Raw genomic sequence first — 27,698 nt, forward strand, 5'->3', positions numbered from 1 at the left:
AACACTTGTGTTTTGGAAAAAAAAACACTTGCTATTCTGTTTTGCATCTGCTAAGTTCCTTTCCAGTTCTTTCTTGACACGCTTGGCATAGAGATCAACTGCCATTTTTATATTTCTGGGAAGTGGTTTCCTCCTTGAAGTAATACAAAAGTGACAGTCTACCTCCCAAGTCCTGCCCCAATCTGATTCGGGAGTAATGCGACGCCCTTGGACTTTACATTGCAAGCCCATACAATTGTTCTTTCCACCATTGTCTTTGAATTTCCAAGGTTGCTGTGATTTGGAAAAATCTTATAAAATTGTAGAATTTTGCAGAATAGAAGGAGGCCATTTGGCTTAAAGCAGACTCTCTGAAAGAGCTTTCCAGTTAATTCAATTCCCTTGCCCTTTCCCCATGATGTTTTAAAGTTTTCCTCTTGAAATATTTATTCACTTCTCTCTTTAAAGCTTTTACAGATTCTGATTCCATCATTGCATCCGCGTCATTACAACCCACTGCATCGAAAGAATTATTCTAAACCTTTCCCCCATTACTTTGGTGATCTTAAATTTATGGCTGGCAATTTCACAGACTAGTTGTAGCTCTGATGCCATTAGTTTGCTGGCAGTGCAGCGGAAACCCTGTTTTTGCGTAAAAGGGTTTCCATGTCAGCGTCGGTAAAGTTACATCGGCAGAGCAGGAGCAGCTCTGAGGAAATTTCAGACTTATTCCTTTCAGTTACTGATCAGCTGCTGAAACCTCATCCATGCCTTTGTTACCTCTAGATTTGATGATTCCAACACACTCCTTACTGGCCTCCCACTTACTACCCCCTATAAACTTGAGGTCATCCAACACTCTGTTGCTCGTGTCCTCAATCGCAGCAGGTCCCATTCGCCTATCATACCTGTGCTCGCTGATCTACATTTTTCCCGGTTAAGCCACGCCTCAATTTTAAAAATTCTCATCCTTGTTTTCAAATCTCTCCATGCCCTTCCTACGTATGTATTTCTTTCCAGTCCCACAACCCTTGGAGATATGTGCTCCTCTAATTCTGACCTTTTGAGCATCCCCGATTTAAATCCCTCCAACATTGGTGGCTGTGTCTTCAGCTGCCTAGGCTCTAAGCTCTGGAATTCCCTCCCTAGACTTCTCCACCTGTCTAACTCTCTTTTCTCCTTTAAGATACTCCTTAAAACCTACCTCTTTTACCAGGCCTTTGGCCATCTTCATTAATATCTATCCCCTTATATGGCTCGGTGTCAAATTTTGCTTTATAACACTCCTGTGACGTTTTATTACATTAAAGGCTTTTTATAAATACAAGCTGTTGTCGTGTGGAACTTGTTTTTCCTTATTTACCTGTTGAAAGCAACTCATCTCTATCCCATTTCCTCTAAACTTTCTCTTCTCTAGTCAAAAGAGCACCTATTTCTCTAGTCTATCCTTACATCTACAGCTTGAGATTATTTTAGTAAATCTATTCCTATACCTTTGCACTGGTCTTGGTCTTGGCATCCTTCCCAAAGTGCGGCAACCTAACTGAACATATTCTAACTGTGGCCTAACCATTGATTTATAAAGGCTTAACATTACCTCTTTTTTGTATTATATGCCTTTATTATAAAACCTGTTTTCTTTGGTGTAGCATTATCAACTTGTCTGCCAAAAGCTCCAGATCACAATGTTCCTTTTAAATAATATGTAATAAGAGCTTGTTCTTGATGTGTGGGTTACATATATGCACCAAGGTTAATTTGTAATCACTTGTTTTACTAGTTTTTTCAGACTTTGCCATTTATTACCAGGGTCTGGTCATGAGATAATGCCATACATGTCTTTATTCCAGCTGTGGATGTGTGTTATAGTAAGGACAGAGGAACTACAGTATGTAGTCTGAAGAAAGGTCAACAAACATGAAACCTTAACTCTGTTCCTCTCTGATCTGCTGAGTATTTCTCGCATTTTCTGCTTTCAGTGGCATTCTGTCTTGAAGGATTGATGAGGAATTCTTTGTGTTAAAGTTGTGTGTCGAGTTTGCCATCTCGTCCGTTCCGCTGCATCAACATCTGGTGGTCTTACTCACCTACCAATTTTAGTCGAATCTCCTTACTTCCAAAAGTCATGATTGGAAACTTGCTATTAAGAGAACAGTCGACATGCAGTTATGTTCTACCACTTTGTGGCTCAGTAGATCAATAATTTAAGGAGACTAATATTTAAAAAAAAGAATTAATCAGCTGAAAAAAGTTCAGTTGTCTGTCTAGCGCCTTATAGTAGATGATAAATATACTGAAATTCCACTGAAGCATGAAGACTGTAAGCTGACAAACTCGTTTAATGTTAAAACAAAGAGCATAAAGCATGAAAGTCATTTGTTTGGTCCGATTTCAGTATGGATTTTTATGCATTCTACAGAAATTACAGCAGTCAAGTAGCTTCCTTCAGTTGATTAAATAATAACCTTGTGCTAAATAACAGCCTGAAGCCAAACCAACAGATTTCTGAGCTTTCAAGTGCTCAGTGCATTTGATGTCACATTAATGGCTGACGGATTCATTTTCCTGTGGAGCCTTTGAGACAGCATTTCAGTACCAAACTGAAGATTAGAATATAGGTCCAGATGACTTGCAGGGCATGCTGAAGGTTGTTGGAAGGTTTTGTTTTTCCATTGATACTAGGCTATTCATTGTAGTGCCTTTCATCATTCACAGGCTTGCGTGATTGCTATTTCATTTGTTGAAAGAATTTATGGTGAACAAAGAATTATTTTACATAAGGATTCCAATAACTTGTTTCACTCATATTTATTGGGAATGTTTATTTGTTATGGAGAAATATTTTTAATCTGAGGTTTTCTAACTTCAGTGTTTTTTTTTTGATGGGCCAATAAGATGGCACTGAGGGTTGACCCAGTGGTCCCAACAAAAAATATATTCTACAAGTTTTCTCCCTGAGAGGAAGGCATTGCTAATATAATGGGCCCAAAAAAATTAAGATTTATTAAAGCACTATATTATTTTATCCACCTATCAGAAGACCCATGTCCAATATTGCCCACTGGTCATGGAAGGCTTCAAGTGTAATGTTGGACATCGCGTGATTCCTCCCCAAGGGTATCTGGACATGTACATTGCATAGTACATAGTATTTATAGTACAGAACAGGCCATTCAGCGAAATGGGTTCATGCTGGTGTTTATGCACCACAGGAGCCTCCTGCCACCCTTCTTCATCTAACCCCGTTAACATATCCTTTCATTCCTTTCTTGTTCATGTTTATCGAGCTTCCCCTTAAATACATCAATGATATTTGCCTCAGCTACTCCTTGTGGTAGCAAGCTGTGCATTCTTATCACTCTTTGGACAAAGAAGTTTCTCTTGAATTCCCTATTGGATTTATTAGTGACACAAGGCCAGAAGAGAAGCAAGCTGTTGTGGTGAGCCTCCTGGTGGATCCTACACATCCTGTACCTGTATGTTGGTGAGTCTTAAGTCAGGCCACGCTGTGGATTCAACTTCAGTGGATTCATTTTTATTTCCCAAGTTTCTTGTACACATTTTACCATGATAATGCTAACTATATAGTTAATAGTCTATACAGCTGCAGCTGTAATTTTCTTTTTCTATTTCAAAAAAAGTGCAACAAATTATTTGCAAGGTGTACATGATAAATCATAAATTATTCTAAGCAGATGTTTTTACATTTTACCATCCAGTATAATCCAATATTTTGTGCGTGCTACACTAATATATTTTGAGGTCATATCTCACTTGGCACTAACCTGTGATATCAAAAAAAAGCAGCTGGCACCAAAGGCAGCTTATGACCCCTTCTTCGGTTTTGTTGTCTTGGAAGTTCTCCCTTCTGTGTACTTCCCTATTCCACCCCTCCCCCTGTTCCCCTCACTTGGGCGCTCTGTTTCTCTTTTATAAAAAAAAATTATGTTAAAAATCTGGCTACAGCTTAATCTTAACAGCAGAATAATATGATGTAACTTTGCCCTTGTGTATAATCCAAGATGGTAAGAGCATTGTCATGGGAGATCCAATTTTTTTTGTAAATATCTAGCATTTTGATTGCAGTAAAATAACATTCATAATGAAGTCTGGTAGTCGTCGGTTGCAGGCCCACTGCTGGCTAGTCAGGCCTATCCGTGACCAGCAGATTCTCCCACAGTGGGTACAAGTGAAGGTGTAGTCACTGCTGGGGGCAGTTGAATCTATCCTTCTCCTTTTCTCTTTTGTGCTGGTTCTTCGCTCAGTCTCAAAGGTGTCTGTAACCCTCCTGATGTAGCATCTCCAGGCATCACGATCTATGGCCTGTGCTTCCCACTGGTGTTGGTTGATGTGGTGCACAGAGAGGGACTTCTTCAGGGAGTCCTTGAAATGTTTGGCCTCTCTGTTCCTTTTACCTATGGTCAGCTCTCCATACAACACTATTTTGGGCAGGTGACTGTAGTCCATCCGGACAATGTGACCTGCCCAACGCAGTTGGCATTTCAGGAGGATGGCCTCAGTGCTGGTGATGTTGGTTGGTTCCAGGACTTCAGTGTTTGAGATGCGGTCCTGCCAGCAGATCTTGAGGGTGCTGCGGAGGCAGCACTGATGGAAGCGCTCTAGAAGGTGTACAAGACGGCGCTATAGGGCCCATGACTCGGCACCATACAGAAGGGTGGTGAGGTCTATGGCTTTGTACACTGAGTTTGGTCTGTGCTGTGAGGCTGTGGTTGCTCCACACACATTTGTAGAGTCTGCCAAATGTACTGTTTGCTTTTCAGAGCCTATTGTCCACTTCCTTGTCTATAGTGGCATCAAACAAGATGATGCTTCCCAAATAAGTAAATTGCTTTACGGCTTTTAGCTTGGTTCCCTCGATGACAATGCTTGGTGGTCTATATTATTCTTGGGGTGCAGACTGATGCAGGACTTCAGTTTTCTTTAAACTGATTTTTAGCCCGAAGAGTTGTGCCACCTCGGAGAAAATGTGTTGTTATATGTGGCAGGTCTGACTACCTGTGGGCCAGGAGAGCACAGTCATTGGCGAAAAGAAGTTCACGGATGAGTTTTTCTTGCATCTTTGTGTGAGCCTGAAGACGCCTGAGGTTGTAAAAGCCTCCCTCAGTTCGGAAGCATACATAAACTCCCTCCTTAAGGTCTTCCGTTGCCTGCTGCAGCATCATGATGAAAATGATGGTGAATAGGGTCGGGGCCAGCACACATCCCTGCTTCACGCCATTGGAGATATGGAAGGGACTTGAGAGGTCGCTGTTTTGCTTGACTTGTCCGTACTCATTTTCATGAAACTGCTTCACCATGGCCAGGAACCTGGGTGGGCATCCAAGTTTTTCAAGGATTTTCCAAAAAATCAGACTGCTCCAACTACCATTGGGTCACCCTCCTTTCTATTGCTGGGGAGATCCTGGAAAGAATACTTCTGAACAGGCTTGTGCCTACCATTGCAGAAGAAAACCTCCAAGAGAGCCAGTGTGGTTTCAGAGCAAACAGAGACACCACAGGCATGGTATTTGCACTCAGACAATTACAAGAAAAGTGTCATGAGCAAAACAGAGGCCTGTACGTCACTTTCGTAGACCTCACAAAGGAATTTGACACTGTGAGCAGAGATGGAATTTGGAAAATCCATAATGAAGTGAACATTTAAATATTACTATATATACATGTTCATTTATCAAGAAAAGAAATGGTTTATAGTTACGTTCAATCTTAGTGCACAAATCGTTGAAGGTGAAAGGGCAGGTTGAGAAAGTGGTTAATAAAGATATACGGGATCCTGGGCTTTATAAATAGAGGCATAGAATACAAAAACAAGGAAGTTATCGTGAACCTTTATAAAACACTGTCTCAGCTTCAACTAGAGTGTTGTGTCCAATTCTGGGTACCACACTTTGCTGTTGTTCATCATTTGAGGCGAAGACGACTATGTCCATCATCTGTGGTGTTTGGTAGGTTTCCGGTGTGTACATAGGTGGCTACTGAGGCCGATCTGCGCCCCAAAGGTTCTGCTGCAAATAGGGCAGGATACCGCAGACGATTGAGTTTTGGATGAGCTGCTGGCTCAAGATTTCCTCTCCTTGAGTTTTCTCTCTGCCTCTGATATGTGCTTGCTTTCGAAGGAGGCTGCACCCTTTTTTATTTGGTTGCGCCAGGTGCAGCGATCCCAGGTGAGTTTCTCCTAAGACACGGGGTCAATATTAAAACTCTTAAGCAAAGCCATCAGAGCGTCCTTGTAGTGCTTCCTTTGACTGCCATGAGAGCGTACCCTAGACTCGAGCTCTCCCTAGAAGATTTGCTTAGATAAGGGACTGTCAGGCATTCTGGCTACATGACCAGCTCGACTCAATTGTGACTGTCTCAATATGGTGTGGATGCCAGCATGCCAGCTCGGATGAACACCTCAGTGTTTTGTCCTGCCATTTAATCTTCAGAAGCTTCTGAAGGCAGCTCAAGTGAATGTGGTTGAGCTTCTTGGCATAATGCCGGTACACAGTTCAAGTCTTGCATGTGTAGAGCACAGTGGGCAAGACTACTGCGGTGTACACTTTCAGTTTGGTAGGCAGACTTACTAGTAGGCATTACACTTTAGGAAAGATGTGAATGAATTGGAGAGGGTGCAGAAAACATTTATGAGTGGTTGTGAGGATGAGAGGCATGGATAGATCGGTGAAACTGGGGCTGCTCCCCTTAGAGAGGAGTTTTGATGGAGATGCTCAAAGTCATGAGGGGTCTGGACAGAATAGATCGGGAGAAACTGTTCCTGTTGGTGGAAGGTAAAGAACCAGAGGACACTGATTTAAGGTGATTGGTAAAAGAACCAGAGGCTATATGAGGAAAAACCTTTTTATGCAGCAAGCAGTTAGGATCTGAAATGCACTGCCTGTGAGTGTAGGGGAGGCAGATTCAATTGTGGCTTTCAAAAGGGAATTGGATAATTATCTGAAGAGAAAGAAATTGCAGGGCTATGAGGAAAAGGCAGGGGAGTGGGACTAGCTGAGAAGAACTTAGAGAGAGCTGGCATGGACATGATGGGCCAAATGGCAGCCTCCTGTGCTGGAACATTCTATGATTTAGTTCATCATATAAAGTTTGTTTACTATTTACATAGATACATTGAAATTTCAAGGTTGGAAGAGAGTGAGATGTTGGTGTGAACGGGTTTAGGGAGGGAATTCGAAAGTGGGGCTTAGGGAACTGAAGGCATAGCCACTAATAGTGGAGTGAAGGGAGGGGTGCATATACAAGAAGCCAGAGTCAGGGAACAGAGTGTTTGGGGGCTGCAGTGCTGGAGAAAGTTACAGAGATCGGGTGGAGCAAGGGCATGGAGGGATCAGAGAATGAGAATTTTACAGTTCAGGTGAAGGAGGATTAAAGTTAACGTAGGTGAGTGAAGACAGGATTATTGGCGAGGTTAGGATATATGCAGCAGTGCTTTGGATGATGTGAAAGTTACAGAGGGTGGACAATGGGACTTCACCCAGAAGAGTTATGTAGTTTTGGAATAATCACGACTGGAGGTGACAAAGGCAGAGATGATGATTTCAAAGGCAGATGGGCTGAGTTAGGGGCAGAGGCAGGTGATATTATGGAGGTTGTAATATGCAGTCTTTGTGAAGTAATGGATGTAGGGCTAGAATCTCTGCTCAACGTCAAATCAGATGCCATGGTTGTGAACAGTCTGAACCGATCACACAGTTTGTTTGTTGGAAAGAAGTTTGGCACTCCCCTTCAGCTTTACAGACAACCAAATAAATTGCAATTCCATCACATTCCTGACCTGTCCACCACCTACAAGGCACAAATCCAGAGTGTGATGGAATACTGTCCATTTGTCTGGATGAGTGCAGCTGCAACAATACTTAAGAAGCTTGACACCATCCAGGACAAAGCAGCCTGCTTGATCGGCACCCGATCCACCACCTTAAACATTCACTCCCTCCATTAATGGCACACAGTGTGTACCTTATACATGATGCACTGCAGCAACTCACCAAGCCTCCTTTGACAGCACTTTCCAAACCCGTGACCGCTACCACCTAGAAGGACAAGGGCAGCAAACGCATGGGAGCATCACCACCTGCAAGTTCTCCACACACCATCCTGATTTGGAACTGCTTATTTATTTATTTAGAGATATAGCACTGAAACAGGTCCTTCGGCCCACCGAGTCTGTGCCGACCAACAACCACCCGTTTATACTAATCCTATATTGATCCTATATTCCCTACCACATCCCCACCTTCCCTCAATTCTCCTACCACCTACCTACACTAGGGGCAATTTTCAATAGCCAATTTACCTACCAGCCTGCAAGTCTTCGGCTGTGGGAGGAAACCGGAGCACCCGGCGGAAACCCATGCGGTCACAGGGAAACTTGCAAACTCCGCACAGGCAGTACCCAGAACTGAACCCGGGTCGCTGGAGCTGTGAGGCTGCGGAGCTAACCACTACGCCACTGTGCCGCAGACTGTATCACTGTTCCTTCACTGTCACTGGGTCAAAATCCTGGAACTCCCTTCCTGACAGTACAGTGAGTGTACCTATCCCATGTGGACGCAGCAGTTCAAGAAGGTGACTCACCACCATCTTCTCAAGGGCAAATAGGGATGGGCAACAAATGCTGGCCTTGCCGGTGATGCTCACGAATAAAACAAAATGCCTTTGAAATAACTGGAATCTTGGCATAATATGAAGCAATAGATTTTGCACTCTGGGATCTTGGTTTGAATCAGCACAGACTGATGTCATCCATTTTTATAGCTATATAGGTGTAACATTCCACACCGGATATCGGAAGTTGAAAACTGCCTTCATTCCTCAGCATTGACCTCACTCACCATGACTATTCACACAAAATAAATGAAAAGGCTTAAAATATTTCAAGGCATTAGTTCTCTTAAATCACCAAAATTGCAAGATTGGTTCCCATGAAAAATGATGGAATATCCTCACATCTTTAGGACTAAAAGACTTCTGTTTTCGATAACAGTTGTTTGTGAGCACAGCAAATCAAGGATAATTTTTCAACAGACAAAGGTGCTCTATTTTTAGTTTACTGTATGTATGAACAGGAATAAATAAACTTAAATGCAAAGTATACATTATAATTTCTCAGTACTTGACTGGAGATTCTCCGTGTGCAACCTCCTGGTTCAGTTGTCTTCTGTTTATGTCAAGACTCCCAACTGTGCAACAGTTGTTAAGAGAGTTAGGGGAATTTATTTAAAATTTGTCATAAAGCATACTTAAAGATGTAAAGTGCTTTTAAATATTCAATGACTGAGATTTAAACTTTTGATTCCCACCTTTGAGGAAAAGCAGTTAAAATTGATCAACAGTGTGAACAGTTATCTGGCCTATTCGCATTGAAAAGAATGATCATTTCCAACAATATGTGGCAGCAAAATGATTAATTTTTTTTTCATCCGAAATGTTTACCTTGAACGAAGTGTTGGTCTGAGCCATTTTCCTCATGCAGTTTGATTTTTATCTGCTCTTGTTTCCACATGTGTTACACCATTAGTTTGTATATCCAGTATATATTAGAATCAAGTGCAGATTATTGGTCTGTAAACCTGCAGCAATGACACCTCAGTTTCCTAACTTTATGAATGTTGTTGTGCATCAAGCTCACAACAACACTGATGATCAATGATTGCCAACACAATAAAATTCAGACAGACACTAAAACTGAATGTATGTGTAACAAAAACAAAAAGTGCTGGAAAAACTCAGCAGGTCAGCAGCGTGGAGAGAGAAGCTGAGTTAATGTTTCAGGTCTGTGACCTTTCATCAGAACTGGCAAAGGTTAGAAAAGAATTAGGTTTTAAGCAAGTGGAGGGGGGTGGGGGAGAGAACAAAGGGGAAGGTGTTTGATAGGGCAGAGGGTGATTAAATAGCAAAGCTGTCCTAGGGTAAAGGCAAAGCGTGTGTTCATGCTTGTGGTGAAAGACAAAGCATTAGTCCAGAGAGACTGTTAATAGCAGAATAATGAGCAGCTACATGACTACATGGTTAAAAAATAAAATATTGAAAAAAGGCCAGTCATACTCTGAAGTTATTGAACTCAATGTTCAGTCCGCAAGGCTGTAGTGTGCCTAATCATAAGATCAGGTGCTGCTCCTCAAGCTTGCATTGCTGTTCACTGGAGCAAGCCAACATGCTTTCGGACTGAGCGGAGGTGTTCCACAAAGCGGTCACCCAATCTGCGTTTGGTCTCCCCAGTGTAGAGGAGGCCGCATTGTGAGCAGCGAATACGGTATACTAAATTGAAAGAAGTACAAGCAAATCGCTGCTTCACCTGAAAGGAGTGTTTGGGGCCTTGGATTGTGAGGAGAGAGGAGGTAACATGGCAGGTATTACACCTGTGGTTGCATGGGATGGTGCCATGGGAAGGGGACGAGGTGTTGGGGGTATTGGAGGAGTGGACCAGGGTGTCACGGAGGGAATGATCCTTTTGGAATGCTGATCGGGGAAGGGAGGGGAAGATGTGTTGGGTGATGGCATCACGCTGGATGTGGTGGAAATGGCAGAGGATGATCCTCTGGATGTGGAGGCTGGTGAGGTGGAAAGTGAGGACAAGGAGAACCCTGTCGCAGTTCTGGGAGGGAGAGGAAGGCGTGAGGGCAGAAGTGCGGGAAATGGACCAGACACTGTTGAAGGCCCTGTCAACCACAGTGGGGGTGAATCCTCAGTTGAGGAAAAAGGAAGACATATCAGAGGCGCTGTTGTGGAAGGTAGCATCATCAGAGCAGATGGGTCGGAGATGGAGAAACTGGGAGAATGGAATGGAGTACTTACAGCAGACAGGGTGTGAAGAAGTGTAGTCGAGGTAGCTATGGGAGTCGGTGGGCTTATAATGAGTTTTTGTGGACAGCCTATTCCCAGAGATGGAGACAGAGAAGTCGAGGAAGGGAAAGGAAGTGTTGGAGATAGACCATGTAAAGGTGAGAGAAGGGTGGAAATTGGAAGCAAAGTTGATAAAATTTTCCAGTTTGGGGCAGGAGCAGGAAACAGCACTGATACAGTCATCAGTATACCGGAAAAAGAGGTGAGGGATGGGGCCTGAGTAGGACTGGAACAAGGAATGTTCGACATATCCCACAAAAAGACAGGCATAACTAGGACCCATGTGGTTACCCATAGCAACACCTTTTACGTGAAGGAAGTGAGTGGGGTACTGCAGGGATCGGTGCTAGGACCCCAGCTATTCACAGTATATATTAATGATTTAGATGAGGGAACTAAATGTAATATCTCCAAATTTGCAGATGACACAAAACTGGGTGGCAGGGTGAGTTGTGAGGAGGATGCAGAGGCGCTTCAGGGTGAATTGGACAAGTTGAGTGAGTGGGCTAATGCATGGCAGATGCAGTATAATGTGGATAAATGTGAGGTTATCCACTTTGGTAGCAAAAACAAGAAGGCAGATTATTATCTTATAGAGAGAGAGAAAGAGAGATACAGCACTGAAACAGGCCCTTCGGCCCACCGAGACTGTGCAGACCATCAACCACCCGTTTATACTAATCCTACATTAATCCCATATTCCCTACCACATCCCCACCTTCCCTCAATTCTCCGACCACCTACCTACACTAGGGGCAATTTACAATGGCCAGTTTACCTATCAACCTGCAAGTCTTTGACTGTGGGAGGAAACCGGAGCACCCGGCGGAAACCCACGCAGACACAGGGAAACTTGCAAACTCTGCACAGGCAGTACGCAGAACTGAACCCGGGTCGCTGGAGCTGTGAGGCTGCGGTGCTAACCACTGTGCCATTGTGCTGCCCCACAGATCTGAATGGCTATAAACTGAGAGAGGGGAATGTGCAGCGAGACCTGGGTGTTCTCGTACACCAGTCGCTGAAGGTAAGCATGCAGGTGCAACAGGCGGTCAAAAAGGCAAATGGTATGTTGTCCTTCATAGTGAGAGGATTCGAGTACAGGAGCAGGGATGTCTTGCTGCAATCATACAGGGCCTTGGTGAGGCCATACCTGGAATATTGTGTGCAATTTTGGTCTCCTTATCTGAGGAAGGATGTTCTTGCTATAGGGGGAGTGCAGCGAAGGTTTACCAGACTGATTCCTGGGATGGCAGGACTGACATATGAGGAGAGATTGAGTCGGTTAGGATTATATTCGCTGGAGTTCAGAAGAGTGAGGGGGGATCTCATAGAAACCTATAAAATTCTAACACGACTTGACAGGGTAGGTGCAGGAAAGATGTTCTCGATGGTGGGGGAGTCCAGGGGTCATAGTCTGAGGATACGGGGTAAACTTTCAGGACGGAGATGAGGAGAAATTTCTTCACCCATAGAGTGGTGAGCCTGTGGAATTCGCTACCACAGAAAGTAGTTGAGGTCAAAACATTGAATGTTTTCAAAAAGGAGTTAGATATAGCTCCTGGGTCTAAAGGGATCAAAGGGTATGGGGCGAAAACCGAACAGGCTACTGAGTTGGATGATCAACCATGATCTTAATGATTGGCGGAGCAGGCTCGAAGGGCCGAATGGCCTACTCCTATTTTCTGTGTTTCTATGTTCAAGGAACAAGCGGAGAGTCCTCAAGCCATAAGTAGCTATATATATATGTATGTCATCATCCAAAATGAAGATATTCTAGGAGGTTCAGTGGCTCACCATCAACATGTTATCAAAGCTGCTGCTGTTGAATGTGTTTTGTGCCAGAAAATATTTTTAGAAAATTGGTTAACTACCTCTTTATTAAAAAAACATGTTTTTTTCGGCATCAGTGTGGCTTCTGCAGACAGCTTGAGCTATGCTCTTGGTATAAAGATACCATCCCTTGTTTGGATTACTGCCTGTTATTTACTATATATGTATGTAAATAACAGATACTCAGAATTAAGGCTTAACTTTTGTCGTTTATAATTTCTTTTATACATGTTCAGATTCCTACATGATATATTGTATGACACAAATCATTATTGTTATTTATTAGGTAATTAATTCAAGCATCCATTCTGTTAATCCCATCACTAGCACACTGTTCAGAACAAACACCTCACTGCAGCTCTGCAGTAAGTCTGACTGGTGTTTTATTAATTGTATTTTCACATTCTTCTTGGGGAGGGTGAACAGCCAGAGGTCATGGTCCACATTGGTACCAACAACATAGGTAAGAAGAGGGATGAGGTCCTGAAAGTGGAGTAAGGCGTTAAGAAAGAAATTAAAAAGCAGAACCTCAAAAGCAGTAATCTCAGGTTTACTCCTAGTGCCACGTGCCAGTGAGCAAAGGAATCGGAGGATTAAGCAATTTAACTCGGCTGGAGAATTGGTGCAGGAGGTAGGGCATCAGATTTCTGAGGCATTGGGATCTGTTCTGGCATAGGTGGGATCTGTACAAGATGGATAGGTTGCACCTTAGCAGGACCAGGACTAACATCCTCGCAGGGAGATTTGCTAGTGCTGTTGGGGAGGGTTTCAACTAAGTTGGCAGGGGGTTTGGAACCTAAGAGGGAGCTCAGAATGGAGGGAAGCAAAACTGATAACAGAAAGTAGAGAAGTAGTAAGCTAAATTGGAAGGCAGATGAGGCGAAGACTAACATCAGATAGGATCAGAGTGAGAAATAATGTTAAGACAAAGTTAAGGGCATGCCATCTGAATGCACGCAGCATTTGCAACAAGGTAGATGATTTGAAGGCACAAATAGAGGTAAATGGGTATGACTTAATTGCCATTACAGATACGTGGTTACAGGGTGACCAGGATTGGGAACTGAATATTCAGGGATGTTCATCATTTAGGAGGGATCGGCGGAGGGGAAAAGGAGGTGGGTAGCGCTGTTAATAAGGGACGAGATCAGTACTTGAGGGAGATAGGCTCTTAGATCGAAGAAGCAAGATGTAGAATCAGATTGGGTGGAGCTAAGGAAAGCAAGGGGTAACAAACATTGGTGGGAGTTGTTTATAGGCCACAAAACTGTAGTGATAATGTTGGGCACAGTATAAATCAGAAAATTAAAGCTGCATGCAGCATGGGCAATACAGTTATAATGGGTGACTTCAATTTACATATAGATTGGGCAAACTTAATTAGCACTAATGCTGTGGAGGATGAATTCCTGGAGTGTCTATGTTACGACCAAGTGAGAAAGGTGTCTAGGGGTCCCTCTCAGTCTTCACCTGGTCTTACCATAACAGGGTTTAACTTTAGACAACTGTATTTTTTAGCTCCCCCTCGCCCCCTTGCCAGTGAATCCTTGTTTACTGCTTTCCAATTATAAGGCAAAGAAACCTGCACAAACAGGCTTTCTTCGGTGTAAAAAAGAAAAATGGAAATTTATTAAATTTAAACTGTAATTCAGTTATCACCTATGGATATGCGATGTGCCCATGCTAGCATGCATATGCGATACACACATGCAAATAGAGACAGAAAAGAGCAGACGAAAAATAAAGTGGAAACATTTGAGGCAATTTCGGAAGAGTTTTTGTTACGGTTCTTCAAGCTCACTGTAGAATCCTTGGTTGTAGGTAGGTAGATCTTGCTTTTTGTTGGGGCCCAGTATTCTTCTTAAACTTTGTTCGCTGTAGGAGACTTTTCTCTCTTGGGGTTCATGTGTCTTCAGAGGCTTGTGAGAAAGAGATGAGAGCAGGTAGACAGGAGAGGCTGTGGTGAGCCAGCCAGGAGGGATCTTCTCAGTCCAAGAGCATTTTGCTTTTTGCTCAAACTATTTGTACAAGTTCAAAAACTCAGGTTTCCCAGCAGGTTAGTCATGTGACTACCTGGTTTGACCACGTCTGTTTGTGTATTCAGCCATCTTAGCAGTCAATCTGGAATGCGAACTCCCCCACCTTCAACGTCTGGTGATCAGAAGTCCATTTGGGTTGAGTGTGTCAGGGAATGGCTGCTTTGACCTTCCAAACACTGTCTGTTAATATGCAAATGTATTTTCCAACCACGGCTGATCTGTTTAACAAGTCCTTTCTTCACTTCAGTAACAGTTTAAAATCAATGTTCATGACAAAATTGATGTGCCTCATTCTTGGCAGGTGGGGGCCTAGCATGGCGGTGTACAAGGTGGGTTTCTGGAGCAGTACGTTGATGAACCAACTAGGGATCGGGCTATTTTAGATTTAGTATTATGCAATGAGAAAGGGCTAATTAACAACCTTGCAGTAAAGGAGCCATTAGGAAATAGTGACCATAATATTATAGAGTTCTACAATAAATTTGAAAGAGATGTAGTCTATTCTGAAACTCGGGTCTTAAATCTGAACAAAGGAAACTCTGAGGGCATGAGGGGCAAATTGGCTATGGTGGCTTGGGAAAATACGTTAATAGATTTGATGGGAGGCAGGCAATATTTAAGGAGGCAGTATTTAAAGAAGTATTACATGGTTTACAACAAATATACATCCCTTGAAGACACAAAAACCCAACAGGAAAGATGAATCAACCATGGCTAACAAAAGAAATTAAGGATTGCATTAGGTCAAAGGAAGTGGCTTATAAGGTTGCCAGAAAAAGTGGTAAGCCCGAGGATTGGGAGCAATTTAGAGTCCAACAAAGGAGGACCAAGAAACTGATAAAGAAAAGGAATAGGAATTATGAATCGAAGCTAGCTAGAAATATAAAGGGAGGCTGCAAAATCTTCTTTAGATATGTGAAAGGTAACGATTAGCAAGGACAAATGTGGGTCCATTGCAGACAGAGACAGGAGAGTTTGTGGTGGAGAATGAGGAAATGGCAGAGAGGCTAAACAATTACTTTGTGTCTGTCTTCACAAAGGAAGACACAGAAAATCTCCCAGAAATACTAGGGAACCAAGGGATTTGTAATAATGAAGAACTGAGAGTAATTAGTATCAATAACGACATAGTCCTCAAAAAATTAATTGGATTGAAAGTTGATCAATCCCCTGGACCAGATGAGCTACATCCCAGAGTATTGAAAGAGGTGGCTATAGAGATAGTAGATGCATTGGTGGTTCTCTTTCAAAATTCTATAGATTTTGGAAGAGTTCCTGCAGACTGAAATGTAGCAAATGTAATCCCACTATTTAAGAAGGGAGCAAGAGAGAAAACCGAGAACTACAGACTTGTTAGTTTGACAGTAGTAGGGAAAATGTTGGAATCTGTTATAAAGGATGAGATAATTGGACACTTGGAAAATAATGATGTGATTGGACAGAGTCAACATGGATTCATGAAAGGCAAATCATGTTTGACAAACCTGTTGGAGTTTTTTGAAATCTTACTTGTAGCACAGATAAAGGAGAACCAGTGGATGTAGATTTTAAGAAGGCTTTTGATAAGGTGCCACACAGGAGGTTAATAAACAAAATTAGAGCACATGGGATTGGGGGTTATGTATTGCAATGGATTGAGAATTGGTTATCAGACAGAAAGCAAAGAGTAGGAATAAATGGATCATTCTTGGGATGGCAGGCTGTTCCTTGTGGGGTACCGCAAGGATCAGTGCTTGGGTCACAGCTGTTTACAATCTATAAAAATGGCTTGGAAATGGGGACCAATTGTAATATTACCAAATTTGAAGATGACACAAAACTAGGAGGGAGCGTAAGTTGTGAGGAGGATGCAAGGAGGCTTCAAGGAGATTTAGACAGGTTAAGTGAATGGGCAAGAACATGGCAGATGGAATATAATGTGAATAAGTGTGAAGTGATCCACTTTGGTAGAAAAAAGAAAAAGGCAGAGTATTTCTTAAATGGTGAGAGGTTGTGAAGTGTTGATGTTCAAAGGGACCTGGGTGTCCTTGTTCATGAGTCACTAAAAGCTAGCATGCAGGTACAGCAAGCAATTAAGAAGGCAAATGGAATGTTGGCCGTCATTGCAAGGCGATTTGATTACAGGAGTAAAGATGTATTGCTTCCATTGTATAAAGCATTGGTGAGATCAATGGAGTATTGTGTACCGTTTTGGTCTCCTTATCCAAGGAAGGATATACTTGCCATAGAGGGAGTGCAATGGAAGTTCACCAGATTAATCCCTGAGATGGCGGGATTGTCTTATGAGGAGAGATTGCAGAAATTGGGCCTGTATTTAAGACTGAGATGACGAGGAATTTCTTAGAGGGTGGTGAATCTGTGGAATTCTCTACCCCAGAGGACTGTGGACCCTCAATCATTGAGCATGTTCAAGACAGAAATCGATAGATTTCTGAATACTAACGACATCAAGGGATATGGAGATTGTGGGGAAAAATGGCGTAGAGGTAGATGATCAGCCATGATCTGTTTGAATAGTGGAGCAGGCTTGAAGAGCCAAATGGCCCATTCCTGCTCCTTTTTCCTCTATACCCTCCTCCCTTCTTATTTAATGGAATTTCTGAAAGCCTGAATTAAGTAGTTTAGTGCTTCTTCTATTTATGGCTTGATTTTCTTTGTAACCAACAACACTCAGGAAGCTCGATGCCATCCAGGACAAAACAGCCCACTAGATCGGCACCCCATCCACCATCTTCAACGTTCACTCCCTCCACCACCGACGCACAGTGGCAGCAGTGTGTACCAATTACAAGATGCAATGCAGCAACTCGCCACGCCTGCTTCAACAGCACTTTCCAAACCCACGACCTCTTCCACCTAGAAGGACAAGGGCAGCAGACACATGGGAACATCACCATCTGCAAGTTCCCCTCCAACTCACAGACTATCCTGGCTTGGAAATATATTGCTATTTCTTCACTGTCGTTGGATCAAAATCCTGGAACTCCTTCCCTTACAGCACTGTGAGTGTACCACACCAAATGGACTGCAGTGGTTCAAGAAGGCAGCTCACCACCACCTTCTCAAGGACAATTAGGGATAGGCAACGAATGCTGACATTACTAGCTACATCCACATCCCATGAAACAAATAAAAAAAAAGCTTACACCAGTTCAGCATTAAAATCAGCTGGTGACCAATGTTCCCTCTAATTTTGTTCTGAGTGCACAGTCCCTTTAAAATTTTTGCATGGATTTGTACCAGCCATAATTTAAAGAGGCCGATTTGTGGGTGACCTCCACAGGTCAAGCAGGGCATGCAGCTTAGAGGGAATATTGCTGGCGACATTACAGCTTCCTTTCGTTGATAGAAGCAGTCTGCATAAATATACAATGTGCATGTGAGATATATGTGTGTTGTTACGACCAAGGCGGGAGTAATGCACTGTTAATTCAGTCCGACTACACCACAGGTCACAGCATATTAGTAAATTTTCCCACCTACCGGAAAATAGCGAAATTAAACACTCTATTTGTCCCCCAGAATAAAGCACACCAAACCAGGTTTCTTTAAACAACAAAATTAACTATTTATTAATAAACTAAATCTTAAACAATAATGAGATAAATCTATATATGCAAAGATGTTATAACTCCTTGTCCTTCCTAACCCCCATGCACACACACTTACATTCAAAAACCGGTTAACGGGGGGGGGGGAAAGAAAGGCTTTTCTCTTTACAACTGTTTCTTAGGAATAATAAAATAACTGGGTTGTAACGTTCTGGTGGGATATTTCTGGGTCAGTGAGGTATCCCAGAGTCGAATAGCCGGATGCCACTCCAAGTCTCTCCAGGCGAGGTTATTGAACAGTCTGTGATGGGTAGGGGTTCAAGGCAATTCGTCTGCAGCAGGTGTCACACAGATCTTTCAGCAAAGGGTGTGGTAACAGGTCCACTTGGATTTTGAAGTAGCAGTCTAGCAATAGAAGCTTTCTTGATCTTTCAGCATCTCCAAAAACACAAGAGGCAACAGGAATCACTCCTGAAGCAGGGATTTTTCAGTGACTGGAGGCAATAGGAGTCTGCTGCCTTTTAAAATGCAAGGCTTCCTCTCAGCAAATGAGCCTTTCTCCACAGAGAGCAGCAACTCCTCTTTCGCTGGGTCTTTTTCTCTCTCCAGGCAGACCACAGCCACCACCTCAAATGTAGAATCTCTTTTTTCAAGAGAGGAAAATCTTTTTAGAGAGTAGGTCTTTTTTGCCTCTGGTCTGCAAACACAGGTCCCAGACAGCTCACTACAGGCTACTTCCAGCTCCCTGGTCTTTTTCACACTGCAAAACTGAAACTGAAACCCTAACAATAAATCATGTGACGGGAAGATTTATGACTGTCATTTTCCTGTTGAGCTGCTTGGAAACAGGTGCCTTGCAGTCTTTTTTTCAGTTTTTAAAAGCACGCAGATTTCTTAGCTTTTCAATAAAAAAAAAGCTCTTGTGACAGTATATAAAATTAAAATACATGTATGAGATATATTTACCTACAAGTTTTTAATTTTGGTAAAGCACATTCTTCACCCTATTAGGGTCTCTCTTTTTGATGTGATTTAGTTGACAGAAAGTGTTTTTGGAGTCTCTCATTTTCCCATTGTTGTGTCATTGCACTTTATCTAGACACAAGACTGGCTGTGTTTAAGCTGCACTCTGTAATTTTGTAAATTAGTTTCAAAATGTACTCGGAATGTGGTGGCGCACTGATGCAGAGTTTTGCGCTGCAGAGTAGTTATAATGCAGATTTGACATTGCGATCTCAAAGCTCAGCCATGCAGTCATGGTAAAGGACTGAGTGTAGGCTATCCACTTCTTCACAGGAAGTGAAGGGAAATTGAAAGACTAATTGGCACGTGCTGCTTTCACCTTGTAAGTAGCTGATTGTAAAGCAGCATTGGCAGAAGCTTGTCCCAGACACAGGAAGGAAAAATATTAAGTTAGCTTTGTTAAAAAAAAACCTAAGGTAATGCTATTTCTATATTGTTCAGCATGATATTGTCACTTATTTAAATCAGCAATGGGGAAATGTTTCTGTTTTGTTTGAGTTCTTATGGTCAAAAACAATAAATGTGGATTCAAAACAAAGCGTTTCTACATCAATATGGCAGAGTCAGCCATTGCATTGCCCCAACATGGCAGCATAAAGCCTATATTCAGAAGAATAGCCTATCCTGCATTTTACTTCTTCACTCATTCAACGTTGACCTTTTGATGTCGGACCAGGAACAGGCAGGTGCTGTACACAGCCATCCATTGAGACCAGAAATTAGAATGACGACAGCTGATTGCTTTGTCTGGGTGATGAGTAAAATAATCAGTTGGAGGTGACCTCCTTGTTCCTCCTTTCCTGAATTTCATTTTGATGGTTCTCCAGAGTTCATTGACACTTTTGAACTATTAGCCCATGACTACCCCTTCTACCAACCCTTAATACTGTCACTATTCAGCATAAACTAATACCAAGTGTTTAGCTTCCTGACCTTTTAATGCAGTTATTAGCCTAGGTACATTGTTAATGAACTGTTTGGTTTAAAAGGGCATTATCATCCCATTGGGGCAGGCGGAGAGGCGAACAATTATAACTGTAAAACAATATGGTAGCAGACAGAGAATCTGCTATAATCATTTCATACAATTTCCTGCAGTAAATCGTTTACCAATATTTATAGTAAATAGAATGGTAAAGGCCAGGGAGCTAATAGCTCTCAGAATTTTAGTACTTTATAATTATACTTCAATTAACTTTATATATTCAAAGAATAGCAGAAAAATGTCATTTATTGCAATCTGACCTTGGTCGTCTCTCATCAACTGCAAGATCTCTGCAGTTTTGGTAAAGAAAAATCACCTAATGATGTGCAAACTCAATTAACAAAAGCAAGCCAAGTACTAGGTGCTGGTGCTTTAAACACCATCCACATGAGTTAAGTGTATTGTTAGCCCTTCACTGTAGCCTAACACAGACCATTTGGCACACATGTATTCCACACATTTGATTTCTGTGCTAATTTAGATTTTACAGATCTATTACTATTAGTTAAACAGTAAATTTGCTTCAAGTCAGACTTGAAATTTAGGGTACAACTGTGGAGAGAGAAGCAGAGTTCACGTTTCAGGTCAGTGACCCTTCTTCAGGACACTGACCTGAAACGTTAACTCTGCTTCTCTCTCCACAGATGCTGCCTGAACTGCTGAGTATTTCCAGCATTTCTTGTTTTTATTTCAGATTTCCAGCATCTGCAGTATTTTGCTTTTATCTTGAAATTTAGGGAATTGATTTACTGTTTTTAGACAACATTGAGCTTTAAATAAATTACACTGACATACAGCAATATAACATTAGTATGAAGCTGTTAAGGAAACCTGCAAGCCAGAACGCACTACGTGGTTTGACACACTTATTTATGCACTAGTAAACTACTAGGTAGATATTCCTGCATTTTATGGCCTATTTTTTAAAGGTCATTTTCAAGATAAGGTATCTGCTTTAAAAAAACATTCCAATCAACCAAATTCAGTAGTGTTACATAAATTTGGATTCTTACATATACCGTCCAACATCAGTAGGGTGATGAATGGAGAAGGGGAGAGCACAATTCTCCCGAGTGAGATTTGTCTAGTTTCACCTTTTGTGTGAACATAGTGTGTAAAGGATGGCTGTTGGCTTGGCAGCTGTTAACACACTGATGCCCATTTAGATCCCAGAAATCCACCTGCCATATCATTAGTTGCAGAAAACATAGTGTACAAGACGTTGGCTTGAGCAATAGGGGAATAAAGAGGAAACCTACCATCAGGATGAACTGAGCACAAATGATAGGCTAGGGAAAAGGCATGGTAGCAATGGTTTGTTTTAAAACCTTTGATTTTTTTTCTATTTCAGTTGCCGTACAAGTAATAGGAAGAGCCTGATTGTGACTTCGAGCACTTCTCCAACGCTACCACGGCCGCATTCACCATTGCCAGGGCACACAGGTAAGGAGCAACAACAACCATGAGTGGGCTTTGGTTTTACTGTATATAAAAAGAAAATTGAAACTTTGCTTCCAGTTTACTTGCAGCATTTTACAGTGTAAGTCTAAACATCAATGTCCTCCACCACCGGCGTACTTTGATGCAGTGTGTCCTATGTACGGGATTGACTGCAGTAAGTTGCAGCTCCCAAACCTGTGACCTCCGCCACTTAGAAGAGTAAGGGCAGTAGATGCACAGGAGCACCATCAAATCCAAGCACACAATTCTGACTTGGACACATATCACCATTCTTTCATCATCATGGATCGTTGTGGAAGTACTTCACCACATAGACTGCAGCAGATCAAGTGGAAGACCCACCATCACCTTCTCAAGGAAACTAGTGCTCTAATCAGGAAAGCCAGTTGGTGAAGGATAGAAATAAAAGTAGTGCTGGAAATATTCAGCAGGTCTGGCACCATCTGAGTGGAATGAAACAGAGTTGACGTTTTGAATCAGATATGACTGGTGAAGGATAGTACTGGAGCCAATCTTACATCAGTCTTACATTTATTTAGAGTGAAACATTACAAGAATGCAACACAATTATACCCAGCTTCAATTAGTGCCTCCATGTGTGCTCAAGTGAAACCCCAATTAATGCCCACCACCTGCATATAATTAAACACAATTACTATACAACTGAAAACTAGGGATAGGCAATAAATGCCAGTGGTGCCAACACCCCCAGAATGAATAAGTAAATTTATTGCAGTTTTTCACTTTTATTAAGTTTGGAATTCTGTCTTGAATTTATCAGACACTTCACGTCTTAGTGCAGCTTCGAGGACTTTATCCAGAAGTTGCAAGCAATACTTTGACTTCATCAGGTGATTGCTGAGCATGCTGATCAAACAACAAAATGCTCCAGACCTGTCCAAACTCAACATATCACCTTTTATCCTCGCAGACCTCGATTTGCTCCTGGTTCCCCAAAGCCTATAATTTAAAACTCAACCTCATGTTCAAATCCTCTCACAGCCTCACCTATTCCTATCTGTGTAACCTGCTGGAAATTCTTGAACTGTTTTCCTCCACCTATAACCTCTTGTGCACCTTCTCCCCCTGCAACCATCCCCCCCCGACCCCGCTTCATCCCACCATTGGTGGCCATGCCTTGCCTTCAGCCACCTGGATCCCACGCCTCTGGACTTCTTTGTCTAAGACCCTCTGCTTCTTCCTTCCCTGTTGATCTCCATTGAGATCCACTTTAAAACTGACCTCTTTGACCAAGATTTTGAGAACTCCTTGTTTGGTTTTGCATCCTCTGTGAAGAACCTTGGGAAGTTTTTATTTTCTCAAGGTGCTATATAAATGCAAGTTGTTATTGAAAAAAGTGATGTGGCTGTGAAAGTAGTGTTAGTGAAATTATCAAAAGACTGAGGAAAGGGATAGCAATAACAATGAATTTTTTAAAAAGGTAAACGGAAATTGGGCTGAAGAGGGAAATGGAATTGCTTTAAGGGAGACATTCCCGACAGAGAAGTGGCAGTAAATTAAACAATATAAGCAATATAGAGAATTACTGAGGCTGTAAATCTGAAATTAAAACAGAATATGTTGGAAACACTCAGCAGCTCAGTTGGCATCTGTGGAGAGAACAGATGAGCGGACAAAGATTTCCAGCATTTTCTCTGTTTATTTCTGATATCCAGCCTCCTTTGTCTATATTGAGTAAAAAGGAAACTGGATCAGTATATTATAAAGCAGGAACTTGTTGCAAAGCTACAGCACAATCTTCATGAAAGCAGAAAATACTATAGATACATATTAAGACCAGTTACATCTGTAACAGAAAATATATTTTTGGGTGAGGATCCTTCATCAGAGCCAAGATAGTTACAGGTGTGAAAGGCTATTCATCCCACCTTATTTCATCCATCCAGAGAGAGATCCTAATATCCTAACGTTTCTCAAATAATTCCAGGGTTTTTACCACCACTATTTAATCTGGACGTTTATTCCACACATTGAAAATTGGTTCTCTGACTGAGCAATGAACCTGAGTCACAGCAGTGAAAGTGTCAATTCCTAATCGCTGGATCATCAAGGATCTGCATTGACTATCTCAAACGGGCACCTTTCTCTAACTTTGAGTTTGTCAGTTTGGTGGAGCCCCATCGCGAGAGAGTGATGGTGTCAGAAGTGATTAGATTAGATTAGATTAGAGATACAGCACTGAAACAGGCCCTTCGGCCCACCGAGTCTGTGCCGACCATCAACCACCCAGTTATTGTAATCCTACACTAATCCCATATTCCTACCAAACATCCCCACCTGACCCTATATTTTCCCTACCACCTACCTATACTAGTGACAATTTATAAAGGCCAATTTACCTACCAACCTGCAAGTCTTTTGGCTTGTGGGAGGAAACCGGAGCACCCGGAGAAAACCCACGCAGACACAGGGAGAACTTGCAAACTCCACACAGGCAGTACCCAGAATCGAACCCGGGTCCCTGGAGCTGTGAGGCTGCGGTGCTAACCACTGCGCCACTGTGCCGCCCTAAAGTGATATTTAGGAGAACTACAGTTGGCCAGCTTCCCTCTAGTCCGAATGATAAAAACATTTTACCACCGTGATATCTTCACTGCTTTTCTCCCTCAGCTTCTGCACCAAATGACTTCTCATCCTTGGTGATTTCAATCTCCATCTCAACTCATCATGTTCTCTCCCCTCTGAGTTCACTGCCTTTTATCCTCCCTAAACCTGTCCTTGCATGTAAATTCCCAAACCTATATTCTTGGCCACCCCCTTGACCTTGACGCCTTGTGTGGTCTTGCTAGTCCCATCATATCAATTACAGATAAGGCTTCCTGCTATCACTCTCCAGTTGCATCCCCCTCCCCTGCCCCAACCCTGCCTCCTTCTGTATCCATCCCTGGAAAAAAATATCCACCGATTCATTTACAACTGCACTTGCAAAGTTTCAGCTATCCTTTGGCCCTGCATTTGCCACACCATTTCTGCAGCTACACATTTGCTCAGCCTTACCTCACCTTGAACGTGTTGTCACCTTCCAAATCCGTTCCCATCTTTCCCGGAACCCCATGTTTGAATCCCTCCAATCAGGTTTCTGCCTCTGCCACAGTGCCAAAACAGGTCTTATAGAAGTCATAAATGACACCCTATGTGACTGTGACAAAGGTAAACATTCCCTCTTTGTCCTTCTCGATCTGTCTGCAGCCTTTGAGACGATTGATCACTCAATCCTCCTCCAATACCTCTTCAGTGTTGTCTAGCTGGGTGGGACGGCTCTTACCTGGTTCCATTCTTATCTATCTAATTGTAGCCAGAGAATCACCTGCAATGGCTTCTCTTCCTGCTCCTGCACCATTACCTGTGGTGTCCCCCAAGGATCTAACCTTGGCCCCTCCTATTTCTCAGCTACATGGTATCCCTCGGCGACATCATCCGAAAGCATGGCGTTAGTTCTCACATGTATGCTGATGACACTCAGCTGTACCTCACCACCATTTCTCTCTTCTCCTCCACTGTTGCTAAATTATCAAACAACCAGTACTGAATGAGCAGAAATTTCCTCCAATTAAATATTGGGAAGACTGAAGCCATTGTTTTTGGCCCCCGCCACAAACTACGTTCCCTAGCTACCAACTCCATCCCTCTCCCTGGCAACAGTCTGAAATTAAGCCAGTCTGTTCGTAACCTTGGTATCACATTTGACCCCGAGATGAGCTTCCAACCTCATATTGATGCCATCACTAAGATTGTCTATTTCCACCTCCGTAACATTTCCCGACTTCACCTCGTCTCAGCTTATCTGCTGCTGAAACCCTCAATTGTGCCTTCGTTACCTCTACACTTGACTACTCCAATGCATTCCTGGCTGGCCTCCCACATTCTACTCTCCCTAAACTTCAGGCCATGCAAAACTGTGCTGCTGTGTCTTAACTTGCACCAAGTCCCATTCCCCTATCACCCCATTGGCCTCCATTGGCTTCCGGTCAAGCAACATCTTGATTTTAAAATTCTCGTCCTTGTTTTCAAATTCCTCCATGGCCTCGCCCCTCCCTATCTCTCAAATTTCCACCAGGCCCACAACCCTCCAAGATTTTGCACTCCTCTAATTCTGGCCTCTTCTACATCCCTAATTTTTAATGCTTCATCATTGGTGGTCACGCCTTCAATTGCATAGGCCCCAAGCTCTGGAATACCCTCCCTACACCTCTCCACCTCTACACCTCACTTTCCTCTTTTAAGACATTCCTTAAAACCTACCTCTTTGACCAAGCTTTTGGTCATCTGACCTAATATCTCCTTATGTGACTCGGTGTCATACTTTGTTTTATAATGTTCCTGTGAAGTGCCTGGGAACATTTTATTTTGTTAAAGGTGCTAAATAAATATAAGTTGTTGTTGAACTCAGTATTGATTGTAGTTATGAAGTAGTCTGTGAAGCTGTGCCATGGGAAAGAAGTGCAGTGGTGGGAACCCAAAGAAGAAAGCAGGTATTTGTGTTTTCTTTCCCCTTGGTAAGGTGTGACGTTTAAAAATAAATACTGTGAACCATGGAATAGCTAATGAGATAGAATAATTTTTGAAAATCTTGCCTTGAACATAAAAGATTGAATTACAGATGGTACACTTTTATCACTATTTTTGAGCTTTAGAATCGGTTTCAGGAGAGGTATATAAGATGCATTTGACATGATAGATTGGCATCACTGCAAAGACGTTCCCATTTCAGTCTTACTGAAGTTGTAACACAATAAGGGGGTCCAGTGGAGGAGGTTATTTGACATTGCATGTAGTGTAACTCTCGTGTGTTGGCCAACTTGGACCTTCTGAGTACTTTTTAAACCTTTGCAATGCATTTCAATTTGTAGAGAGTGTAGACATATAAATGAGGTGTTAATCCATTTATTTAATTGTTTATGTTAAAATAATGTGCAAAACAAATTTAACCCATTTTGAGCATTTGCATGACATCACACAATGTAATTTCAAGACCAAAGGATTATTAACAGCAGTTATGTCCAGCAACATTGCTCTCATTGAGACTCTCAAGTGAGGCTCTCATGCTGCTCATCTGCTCTGGTCTCTCTCCCTGTGAGTTACACAGAGACTTATTGCAAACTACCATTCCATTGCCATCCATGCCCAGGAAACCATGCTACAGGCTGCTAATGCAAATTACTTAACCCCATAGCGAAGCTTCATAGAGTTCAGTGACTCCATCGCAATAGTCAGTAATCGCCTATTTCTTTGCAGTGGAGCTGCTCCAGGATTGACAGTGATGTTTTCTTGAATTGATTTAGCAGGGAGGGATTTTCACTTTGATAACCAGACTATTTCTGGCCACAATTGTTTTCTTTTCCAAAATTTTTCTAGGCTGAAGTATTGGCTATTGATGGAATTTGGTTCAGTGGAAGGCAGTGGCCCTTTAGTATCTCACTCAAGTGATCATTCTACATTAGGCCAAACAGTAATTGTCTACAGGCTATTCTACAGTTGTGCCCTAATGTTCAGTGTCCACAAAAGTTATTTCTAATTCAGTCTCCTGGGCCATGCTGAGTTAATCATTCATGGTCACATTATCTTAGAAGCACGAGAGTTATCCTCAGCAGCACTGGCCAAAAGTGAATAAAAAAATCAGGTTTCTACTCTTGAGTACTATCTAACGATGTCATCTGGAAAGTGTGTATTTATCATGATTAGGTGAGGACAGGATTTGATGCAGTTGCAATGCCCCCACCTTGCTGATAGCATCTCTCTTCTTTGGCCTCCTTGTCTCGAGAGACAGTGGGTAAGCGCCTGGAGGTGGTTAGTGGTTTGTGAAGCAGTGCCTGGAGTGGCTATAAAGGCCAATTCTAGAGTGACAGACTCTTCCACAGGTGCTGCAGATAAAATTGGTTGTCGGGGCAGTTACACAGTTGGCTCTCCCCTTGTGCTTCTGTCTTTTTTCCTGCCAACTGCTAA

At 42.4% G+C, this 27,698-nt stretch overlaps 1 protein-coding gene across 6 annotated transcripts in view; it reads left to right on the top strand.

Annotated features, from left to right (window-relative positions):
- Positions 1-27,698, top strand: part of mast2 (microtubule associated serine/threonine kinase 2) — a 560,338-nt gene that overhangs the window by 358,518 nt on the left and 174,122 nt on the right. For all 6 annotated transcript variants that reach the window (XM_068037080.1, XM_068037082.1, XM_068037083.1 and 3 more), the window contains one exon: positions 21,625-21,716. In XM_068037080.1, coding sequence (XP_067893181.1) covers positions 21,625-21,716 — 92 coding nt within the window. The remainder of the gene's footprint in view (positions 1-21,624; positions 21,717-27,698) is intronic.

This window comes from Heterodontus francisci, chromosome 8 (assembly GCF_036365525.1).
Source record: "Heterodontus francisci isolate sHetFra1 chromosome 8, sHetFra1.hap1, whole genome shotgun sequence".
Classification (NCBI taxonomy): domain Eukaryota; kingdom Metazoa; phylum Chordata; class Chondrichthyes; order Heterodontiformes; family Heterodontidae; genus Heterodontus; species Heterodontus francisci.